At 43.7% G+C, this 14,278-nt stretch overlaps 1 protein-coding gene across 1 annotated transcript in view; it reads left to right on the top strand.

Moving 5' to 3' along the window:
* The window catches only part of LOC112237455 (AT-rich interactive domain-containing protein 4B), a gene marked incomplete in the record, with an annotated part of 163,348 nt that overhangs the window by 70,853 nt on the left and 78,217 nt on the right, over window positions 1–14,278 (top strand). The window contains 1 exon segment of the mRNA XM_042305692.1: window positions 12,724–12,803. Coding sequence (XP_042161626.1) covers window positions 12,724–12,803 — 80 coding nt within the window.

Here is a 14,278-nt window from a genome sequence, read left to right as displayed (position 1 = left end):
TACTACACTATAACACTATTACACTACAACACTACTACACTACAACACTACTACACTACAACACTATTACACTACAACACTACTACACTACAACACTACTACACTACAACACTACAACACTACTACACTACAACACTATTACACTACAGCACTATTACACTACAACACTACTACACTACAACACTACTACACTACTACACTATAACACTATTACACTACAGCACTACTACACTACAACACTACAACACTACTACACTACTACACTATAACACTATTACACTACAGCACTACTACACTACAGCACTACTACACTACTACACTATAACACTATTACACTACAGCACTACTACACTACAACACTATAACACTACTACACTATAACACTATTACACTACATCACTACTACACTACAACACTACTACACTACTACACTATAACACTATTACACTACAGCACTACTACACTACAACACTACTACACTATAACACTATTACACTACAACACTACAGCACTACTACACTACAACACTACAACACTACTACACTACTACACTATAACACTATTACACTACAACACTACTACACTACTACACTATAACACTATAACACTACAACACTACTACACTACAACACTACAACACTACTACACTATAACACTATTACACTACAGCACTGCAACACTACAGCACTACTACACTACAACACTACAACACTACTACACTACTACACTATAACACTATTACGCTACAACACTACTACACTACAACACTACTACACTACTACACTACTACACTACTACACTATAACACTATTACACTATTACACTACAACACTACTACACTATAACACTATTACACTACAACACTACTACACTACTACACTATAACACTATTACACTATTACACTACTACACTACACTACACTACACTACACTACTACACTACACTACACTACTACACTACACTACACTACACTACACTACTACACTACACTACACTACACTACTACACTACTACACTACACTACACTACTACACTATAACACTATTACACTATTACACTATTACACTACAGCACTACTACACTACTACACTACAACACTACAACACTACAACACTATTACACTACAACACTGCAACACTGCAACACTACAGCACTACTACACTACAACACTACAACACTACTACACTACAACACTACTACACTACAACACTACAACACTACAACACTATTACACTATTACACTATAACACTATAACACTACTACACTACTACACTACTACACTATTACACTACACTACTACACTACACTACTACACTACACTACAACACTACAACACTACAACACTACTACACTATAACACTATTACACTACAACACTGCAACACTACAGCACTACTACACTACAACACTACAACACTACTACACTACAACACTACAACACTATTACACTATTACACTATAACACTATAACACTACTACACTACTACACTACTACACTATTACACTACACTACTACACTACACTACTACACTACTACACTACACTACACTACACTACAACACTACAACACTACTACACTATAACACTATTACACTACAACACTGCAACACTGCAACACTACAGCACTACTACACTACAACACTACTACACTACAACACTACTACACTACTACACTACTACGCTATAACACTATTACGCTACAACACTGCAACACTGCAACACTACAGCACTACTACACTACAACACTACTACACTACAACACTACTACACTACTACACTACTACACTACTACGCTACTACGCTACTACGCTATAACACTATTACGCTACAACACTACTACACTACAACACTACAACACTACTACACTACTACACTACTACACTATAACACTATAACACTACTACACTATAACACTACTACACTATAACACTATTACACTATTACACTATTGCACTATAACACTATTACACTACAACACTACTGCACTATTGCACTATTGCACTATTGCACTATTACACTATTGCACTATTACACTATTACACTATTGCACTATTACACTATTACACTATTACACTATTACACTACAGCACTACTACACTATAACACTATTACACTATACTACACTACACTACACTACACTACACTACACTACACTACACTACACTACACTACACTACAGCACTACACTACACTACACTACAGCACTACACTACACTACACTACAGCACTACACTACTACACTACTACACTACTACACTACAACACTACTACACTACTACACTACTACACTACAACACTACTACACTACTACACTACAACACTACTACACTACTACACTACTACACTACAACACTACAACACTACTACACTACTACACTACTACACTACAACACTACAACACTACAACACTACACTACTGCACTACACTACTACACTACACTACTACACTACTACACTACACTACTACACTACTACACTACTACACTACACTACTACACTACACTACTACACTACACTACACTACACTACACTACACTACACTACAGCACTACAGCACTACAGCACTACTACAGCACTACTGCACTACTGCACTACTGCACTACTGCACTACTGCACTACAGCACTACAGCACTACAGCACTACTGCACTACTGCACTACAGCACTACAGCACTACAGCACTACTGCACTACTGCACTACAGCACTACAGCACTACAGCACTACTGCACTACTGCACTACTGCACTACAGCACTACAGCACTACTGCACTACAGCACTACTGCACTACTGCACTACTGCACTACTGCACTACTGCACTACTACACTACTGCACTACTGCACTACTGCACTACTGCACTACTGCACTACTGCACTACAACACTACTACACTACTACACTACAACACTACTACACTACTACACTACAACACTACTACACTACAACACTACTACACTACTACACTACAACACTACTACACTACTACACTACAACACTACTACACTACAACACTACTACACTACAACACTACTACACTACTACACTACAACACTACTACACTACAACACTACTACACTACAACACTACTACACTACAACACTACTACACTACTACACTACAACACTACAACACTACACTACTGCACTACACTACTGCACTACACTACTGCACTACACTACTACACTACTACACTACACTACTACACTACACTACTACACTACACTACTACACTACTACACTACTACACTACACTACACTACACTACACTACACTACACTACACTACACTACACTACAGCACTACAGCACTACAGCACTACAGCACTACTGCACTACTGCACTACTGCACTACAACACTACTACACTACAACACTACTACACTACTACACTACACTACACTACACTACACTACACTACACTACACTACACTACTGCACTACTGCACTACTGCACTACAGCACTACTGCACTACTGCACTACTGCACTACTGCACTACTGCACTACTGCACTACTGCACTACTGCACTACTGCACTACAACACTACTACACTACTACACTACAACACTACAACACTACTACACTACTACACTACAACACTACTACACTACAACACTACTACACTACTACACTACAACACTACTACACTACTACACTACAACACTACTACACTACAACACTACTACACTACAACACTACTACACTACTACACTACAACACTACTACACTACAACACTACTACACTACAACACTACTACACTACAACACTACTACACTACTACACTACAACACTACAACACTACACTACTGCACTACACTACTGCACTACACTACTGCACTACACTACTACACTACTACACTACACTACTACACTACACTACTACACTACACTACTACACTACTACACTACACTACACTACACTACACTACACTACACTACACTACACTACACTACACTACAGCACTACAGCACTACAGCACTACTGCACTACTGCACTACTGCACTACTGCACTACAACACTACTACACTACAACACTACTACACTACTACACTACACTACACTACACTACACCACTACACTACACTACACTACACTACTGCACTACTGCACTACAGCACTACTGCACTACTGCACTACTGCACTACTGCACTACTGCACTACTGCACTACAACACTACTACACTACTACACTACTACACTACAACACTACAACACTACTACACTACTACACTACAACACTACTACACTACTACACTACAACACTACTACACTACTACACTACTACACTACAACACTACTACACTACAAACACTACTACACTACAACACTACTACACTACTACACTACAACACTACTACACTACAACACTACTACACTACAACACTACTACACTACAACACTACTACACTACTACACTACTACACTACTACACTACAACACTACAACACTACAACACTACACTACTGCACTACACTACTGCACTACACTACTGCACTACACTACTACACTACTACACTACACTACTACACTACACTACTACACTACACTACTACACTACACTACTACACTACACTACTACACTACTACACTACACTACACTACACTACACTACACTACACTACACTACACTACAGCACTACAGCACTACAGCACTACTGCACTACTGCACTACTGCACTACAGCACTACTGCACTACTGCACTACAGCACTACTGCACTACTGCACTACTGCACTACAACACTACTACACTACAACACTACAACACTACTACACTACTACACTACTACACTACACTACACTACACTACACTACACTACACTACACTACACTACACTACACTACACTACTGCACTACTGCACTACTGCACTACAGCACTACTGCACTACTGCACTACTGCACTACTGCACTACTGCACTACTACACTACTACACTACTACACTACTACACTACTGCACTACTACACTACTACACTACTACACTACTACACTACAACACTACTACACTACAACACTACTACACTACTACACTACTACACTACTACACTACTACACTACACTACACTACTACACTACTACACTACACTACACTACACTACTACACTACACTACACTACACTACACTACACTACACTACACTACACTACACTACACTACACTACACTACACTACACTACACTACACTACACTACAGCACTACAGCACTACTACTGCACTACAGCACTACTACAGCACTACTACAGCACTACTACAGCACTACTACAGCACTACAACACTACTACACTACTACACTACTACACTACTACACTACAACACTACTACACTACAACACTACTACACTACTACACTACTACACTACACTACTACACTACTACACTACACTACTACACTACTACACTACTGCACTACTGCACTACTGCACTACTGCACTACTGCACTACTGCACTACTACACTACTACACTACTACACTACTGCACTACTACACTACAACACTACTACACTACAACACTACTACACTACAACACTACTACACTACTACACTACAACACTACTACACTACTACACTACAACACTACTACACTACTACACTACTACACTACTACACTACTACACTACTACACTACAACACTACTACACTACTACACTACTACACTACTACACTACACTACTACACTACTACACTACTACACTACTACACTACACTACTACACTACTACACTACACTACACTACACTACACTACACTACACTACACTACACTACACTACACTACTGCACTACTGCACTACTGCACTACTGCACTACAGCACTACTGCACTACTGCACTACTGCACTACTGCACTACTACACTACTACACTACTACACTACTACACTACTACACTACTACACTACTACACTACAACACTACTACACTACAACACTACACTACACTACACTACACTACTACACTACACTACACTACACTACTACACTACACTACACTACACACTACACTACACTACACTACACTACACTACACTACACTACACTACACTACACTACACTACACTACACTACAGCACTACTACTGCACTACAGCACTACTACAGCACTACTACAGCACTACTACAGCACTACTACACTACTACACTACTACACTACACTACACTACTGCACTACTGCACTACACTACACTACTGCACTACTGCACTACTGCACTACTACACTACTACACTACTGCACTACTACACTACTACACTACTGCACTACTACACTACTGCACTACTACACTACTACACTACACTACTACACTACACTACTACACTACACTACACTACTACACTACACTACACTACTACACTACACTACTACACTACACTACTACACTACACTACACTACTGCACTACTACACTACTACACTACTACACTACTACACTACTACACTACTGCACTACTGCACTACTGCACTACTACACTACTACACTACTACACTACACTACACTACACTACACTACACTACACTACACTACACTACACTACACTACACTACACTACACTACACTACACTACACTACTACACTACACTACACTACAGCACTACTACTGCACTACAGCACTACTACAGCACTACTACACTACTACACTACTACACTACACTACACTACTGCACTACTGCACTACTGCACTACTGCACTACTGCACTACTGCACTACTACACTACTGCACTACTGCACTACTACACTACTACACTACTACACTACTACACTACTACACTACTACACTACTGCACTACTACACTACTACACTACACTACTACACTACACTACTACACTACACTACACTACTACACTACACTACACTACACTACTACACTACACTACTACACTACACTACACTACTGCACTACTACACTACTACACTACTACACTACTACACTACTACACTACTGCACTACTGCACTACTGCACTACTGCACTACTACACTACTACACTACTACACTACTACACTACTACACTGCACTGCACTACACTACTGCACTACTGCACTACTGCACTACTGCACTACTACACTACTACACTACTACACTACTGCACTACTACACTACTACACTACTACACTACTACACTACTACACTACTACACTACTACACTACTACACTACTACACTACTACACTACTACACTACTACACTACTGCACTACTACACTACTGCACTACTACACTACTGCACTACTGCACTACTACACTACTGCACTACTGCACTACTACACTACTGCACTACTGCACTACTGCACTACTACACTACTGCACTACTACACTACTACACTACTACACTACTACACTGCACTGCACTACACTACACTACACTACACTACACTACACTACACTACTGCACTACTGCACTACTGCACTACTGCACTACTGCACTACTGCACTACTGCACTACTACACTACTGCACTACTACACTACAACACTACTGCACTACACTACACTGCACTACACTGCACTGCACTACACTGCACTACACTGCACTACACTGCACTACTGCACTACTGCACTACTGCACTACTACACTACTGCACTACTGCACTACACTACACTACACTACACTACACTACACTACACTACACTGCACTACACTACACTACACTACACTACACTGCACTACACTACACTACACTGCACTACACTACACTACACTACACTGCACTGCACTACAGCACTACAGCACTACAGCACTACTACACTACAGCACTACTACACTACACTACACTACACTACACTACACTACACTACACTACACTACACTACACTACACTACTACACTACACAGCACTACTACACTACACAGCACTACACTACACTACTACACTATTACACTACTACACTATTACTACACTACACTACACTACACTACACTACACTACTACTACACTACACTACACTACACTACTACTACACTACTACTACTACACTACTACTACACTACTACTACTACACTATTTTCAATGACGGCCTAGGAACAGTGGGTTAACTGCCTGTTCAGGGGCAGAACAACAGATTTGTACCTTGTCAGCTCGGGATTTGAACTTGCAACCTTCCGGTTACTAGCCCAACACTCTAACCACTAGGCTACCCTGCCGCCCCATGCTGCACTTCACTGGCATAGTGAGGGAACACAGCTACTAGCACTATAGCACTATAACACTATTACACTACAACACTGCAACACTACAGCACTACTACACTACAACACTATAACACTACTACACTACTACACTATAACACTATTACACTACAGCACTACTACACTACAACACTATTACACTACTACACTATAACACTATTACACTACAACACTACTACACTACAACACTACTACACTACAACACTATTACACTACAACACTACTACACTACAACACTACTACACTACAACACTACAACACTACTACACTACAACACTATTACACTACAGCACTATTACACTACAACACTACTACACTACAACACTACTACACTACTACACTATAACACTATTACACTACAGCACTACTACACTACAACACTACAACACTACTACACTACTACACTATAACACTATTACACTACAGCACTACTACACTACAGCACTACTACACTACTACACTATAACACTATTACACTACAGCACTACTACACTACAACACTATAACACTACTACACTACTACACTATAACACTATTACACTACAGCACTACTACACTACAACACTACTACACTACTACACTATAACACTATTACACTACAGCACTACTACACTACAACACTACTACACTATAACACTATTACACTACAACACTGCAACACTACAGCACTACTACACTACAACACTACAACACTACTACACTACTACACTATAACACTATTACACTACAGCACTACTACACTACAACACTACTACACTACTACACTATAACACTATTACGCTACAACACTACTACACTACAACACTACAACACTACTACACTACTACACTATAACACTATTACACTACAACACTGCAACACTACAGCACTACTACACTACAACACTACAACACTACTACACTATAACACTATTACGCTACAACACTACTACACTACAACACTACAGCACTACTACACTACAACACTACTACACTACTACACTACAACACTACTACACTACTACACTATAACACTATTACGCTACAACACTACTACACTACAACACTACAACACTACTACACTACTACACTATAACACTATTACACTACAACACTGCAACACTACAGCACTACTACACTACAACACTACAACACTACTACACTACTACACTATAACACTATTACGCTACAACACTACAGCACTACAACACTATAACACTACTACACTACTACACTACAACACTACTACACTACTACACTATAACACTATTACACTACAACACTACTACACTATAACACTATTACGCTACAACACTACTACACTACAACACTACAACACTACTACACTACTACACTATAACACTATTACACTACAACACTGCAACACTACAGCACAACTACACTACAACACTACAACACTACTACACTACAACACTACAACACTACAGCACTACTACACTACAACACTACTACACTACTACACTATAACACTATTACACTACAACACTACAACACTACTACAGACCTAAGATACCTCTATCATCAGTAAAGTAGATTATTGTCAGTGTCGAGACCTCTCCATCATCAGTTGGAATATTTTGTCGTAAAATAGTTGTCAAAGTTGGGTCTTTGATCAAATTGCTTTTCCACTAAAAACAATGGATTCATATGGCTGGTTGTTGCATTGTAGATACACAATGCTGCTCAGCTGAAATGAGAAAACAGCTGTTTGTTTTACTTTGTTTTTGTTTAACAGTTACACACACTGTGTTTAATGAGAGTCAGCTATCAGGGTTCTTCAGACCTGTTTCTTTCCTCACCTTAGTTTCCACAGGTCAGTACACACAGACACACACAGACACACAGACACACTACAGCTACAGGGCTGCCTCGTAGTTCAATACTACAGCTACAGGGCTGCCTCGTAGTACAATACTACAGCTACAGGGCTGCCTCGTAGTTCAATACTACAGCTACAGGGCTGCCTCGTAGTACAATACTACAGCTACAGGGCTGCCTCGTAGTTCAATACTACAGCTACAGGACTGCCTCGTAGTTCAATACTACAACTACAGGGCTGCCTCGTAGTACAATACTACAGCTACAGGGCTGCCTCGTAGTACAATACTGCAGCTACAGGGCTGTCTCGTAGTACAATACTACAGCTACAGGGCTGCCTCGTAGTACAATACTACAGCTACAGGGCTGCCTCGTAGTACAATACTACAGCTACAGGGCTGCCTCGTAGTTCAATACTACAACTACAGGGCTGCCTCGTAGTTCAATACTACAGCTACAGGGCTGCCTCGTAGTATAATACTACAGCTACAGGGCTGCCTCGTAGTTCAATACTACAGCTACAGGGCTGCCTCGTAGTATAATACTACAGCTACAGGGCTGTCTCGTAGTACAATACTACAGCTACAGGGCTGTCTCATAGTACAATACTACAGCTACAGGGCTGTCTCGTAGTACAATACTACAGCTACAGGGCTGCCTCGTTGTATAATACTACAGCTACAGGGCTGCCTCGTAGTACAATACTACAGCTACAGGGCTGCCTCGTAGTTCAATACTACAGCTACAGGGCTGCCTCGTAGTACAATACTACAGCTACAGGGCTGCCTCGTAGTACAATACTGCAGCTACAGGGCTGTCTCGTAGTACAATACTACAGCTACAGGGCTGCCTCGTAGTTCAATACTACAGCTACAGGGCTGCCTCGTAGTACAATACTACAGCTACAGGGCTGCCTCATAGTTCAATACTACAGCTACAGGGCTGTCTCGTAGTACAATACTACAGCTACAGGGCTGCCTCGTAGTTCAATACTACAGCTACAGGGCTGCCTCGTAGTACAATACTACAGCTACAGGGCTGCCTCGTAGTACAATACTACAGCTACAGGGCTGCCTCGTAGTACAATACTACAGCTACAGGGCTGCCTCGTAGTACAATACTACAGCTACAGGGCTGCCTCGTAGTATAATACTGAGATGGATGGAGGAAGAGAGGTGAAGAGGTGGAGGAAGAGAGGTGAAGAGGTGGAGGAAGAGAGGTGAAGAGGTGGAGGAAGAGAGATGGATGGAGGAAGAGAGGTGAAGAGGTGGAGGAAGAGAGGTGAAGAGGTGGAGGAAGAGAGGTGAAGAGGTGGAGGAAGAGAGATGGATGGAGGAAGAGAGATGGATGGAGGAAGAGAGGTGAAGAGGTGGAGGAAGAGAGGTGAAGAGGTGGAGGAAGAGAGGTGGATAGAGGAAGAGAGGTGAAGAGATAGAGATGGATGGAGGGAGGGAGATGCAGATCAACAGAGATGGGCAGTGGAATGAACACTTCTGAAACCCTACCTCTTCAAAGAGTATCTTAGCTAATCCCACAGCACCACCTCCTCAAGTCTAGACTGTGTTGCCTGTTAGCTAGGACTCCCACTGCTACTGCTCTCTGTTCCTGTGTGTGTAGGAGGGTTGTCCGTGTTTGGAAGGCAGACCAGCGAGTCTCTTTACTCACGTATAAATGCTCATCTTTGCAAACTGTTAGCCTCTCATGTCTTCATTTTGAAACGACATATTGGAGAGTTCTGTCGACCATGTCCACTTTGCTCAGTGCTACAGTATTTCTGAAGAGCCATAGACTCACTCTCTCACCATCCATCCATCTCTCCCCTGTCCACTCTCTCACCATCCATCTATCTCTCCCCTGTCCACTCTCTCACCATCCATCCATCTCTCCCCTGTCCACTCTCTCACCATCCATCCATCTCTCCCCTGTCTACTCTCTCACCATCCATCCCTCTCCCCTGTCCACTCTCTCACCATCCATCCATCTCTCCCCTGTCCACTCTCTCACCATCCATCCATCTCTCCCCTGTCCACTCTCTCACCATCCATCCCTCTCCCCTGTCCACTCTCTCACCATCCATCCATCTCTCCCTGTCCACTCTCTCACCATCCATCCATCTCTCCCCTGTCCACTCTCTCACCATCCATCCCTCTCCCCTGTCCACTCTCTCACCATCCATCCATCTCTCCCCTGTCCACTCTCTCACCATCCATCCATCTCTCCCCTGTCCACTCTCTCACCATCCATCCATCTCTCCCCTGTCCACTCTCTCACCATCCATCCATCTCTCCCCTGTCTACTCTCTCACCATCCATCCATCTCTCCCCTGTCCACTCTCTCACCATCCATCCATCTCTCCCCTGTCCACTCTCTCACCATCCATCCATCTCTCCCCTGTCCACTCTCTCACCATCCATCCATCTCTCCCCTGTCCACTCTCTCACCATCCATCCATCTCTCCCTGTCCACTCTCTCACCATCCATCCATCTCTCCCCTGTCCACTCTCTCACCATCCATCCATCTCTCCCCTGTCCACTCTCTCACCATCCATCCATCTCTCCCCTGTCCACTCTCTCACCATCCATCCATCTCTCCCCTGTCCACTCTCTCACCATCCATCCATCTCTCCCCTGTCCACTCTCTCACCATCCATCCATCTCTCCCCTGTCCACTCTCTCACCATCCATCCATCTCTCCCATGTCCACTCTCTCACCATCCATCCATCTCTCTATATCTCCCTCTCCAGGTCATCACCCCAGACTGCCATGAAGAGGCCACCATAAAGAAAGACACCGTCTTCGTTCGTTCCTTCAAGGATGGCAAATTGTGAGTAATCTAAAGTGCTGCATTATAAAACACTTATTTGCATTGTAATGATGTGTAACATGAACCTGTAGAGTTGTTGGAAGTACCCCAGTTAGCAGTCACGCAGGGAGAAGTCTCTGAACAGACCCCACATAGCAGCCACGCAGGGAGAGGTCTCTGAACAGACCCCACTTAGCAGGGAGAGGTCTCTGTACAGACCCCACATAGCAGGGGGAGGTCTCTGTACAGACCCCACTTAGCAGGGAGAGGTCTCTGTACAGACCCCACTTAGCAGGGAGAGGTCTCTGAACAGACCCCACATAGCAGCCACGCAGGGAGAGGTCTCTGAACAGACCCCACTTAGCAGGGAGAGGTCTCTGTACAGACCCCACTTAGCAGGGAGAGGTCTCTGAACAGACCCCACTTAGCAGGGAGAGGTCTCTGTACAGACCCCACTTAGCAGGGAGAGGTCTCTGTACAGACCCCACATAGCAGCCACGCAGGAGAGGTCTCTGAACAGACCCCACTTAGCAGGGAGAGGTCTCTGAACAGACCCCACATAGCAGCCACGCAGGGGAGGTCTCTGAACAGACCCCACTTAGCAGCCACGCAGGCAGAGAGAGGGGAGGTCTTTGAACAGACCCCACTTAGCAGGGAGAGGTCTCTGTACAGACCCCACATAGCAGCCACGCAGGGAGAGGTCTCTGAACAGACCCCACTTAGCAGGGAGAGGTCTCTGAACAGACCCCACTTAGCAGGGAGAGGTCTCTGAACAGACCCCACTTAGCAGGGAGAGGTCTCTGTACAGACCCCACTTAGCAGGGAGAGGTCTCTGTACAGACCCCACTTAGCAGGGAGAGGTCTCTGAACAGACCCCACTTAGCAGGGAGAGGTCTCTGTACAGACCCCACTTAGCAGGGAGAGGTCTCTGAACAGACCCCACATAGCAGCCACACAGGGAGAGGTCTCTGAACAGACCCCACTTAGCAGGGAGAGGTCTCTGAACAGAACCCACTTAGCAGGGGAGGTCTCTGTACAGACCCCACATAGCAGCCGCGCAGGGAGAGGTCTCTGTACAGACCCCACTTAGCAGGGAGAGGTCTCTGAACAGACCCCACATAGCAGGGGGTCTCTGTACAGACCCCACTTAGCAGGGAGAGGTCTCTGTACAGACCCCACTTAGCAGGAGAGGTCTCTGAACAGACCCCACATAGCAGCCACGCAGGGAGAGGTCTCTGAACAGACCCCACTTAGCAGGGAGAGGTCTCTGTACAGACCCCACATAGCAGCCACGCAGGGAGAGGTCTCTGAACAGACCCCACTTAGCAGGGAGAGGTCTCTGAACAGACCCCACTTAGCAGGGAGAGGTCTCTGTACAGACCCCACTTAGCAGGGAGAGGTCTCTGTACAGACCCCACTTAGCAGGGAGAGGTCTCTGTACAGACCCCACTTAGCAGGGAGAGGTCTCTGAACAGACCCCACTTAGCAGGGAGAGG

This window comes from Oncorhynchus tshawytscha, linkage group LG24, assembly GCF_018296145.1.
Source record: "Oncorhynchus tshawytscha isolate Ot180627B linkage group LG24, Otsh_v2.0, whole genome shotgun sequence".
Classification (NCBI taxonomy): domain Eukaryota; kingdom Metazoa; phylum Chordata; class Actinopteri; order Salmoniformes; family Salmonidae; genus Oncorhynchus; species Oncorhynchus tshawytscha.
The sequence above is the reverse complement of the archived record's forward strand: the minus strand, read 5'-3'. Positions and strand labels throughout refer to the sequence as shown.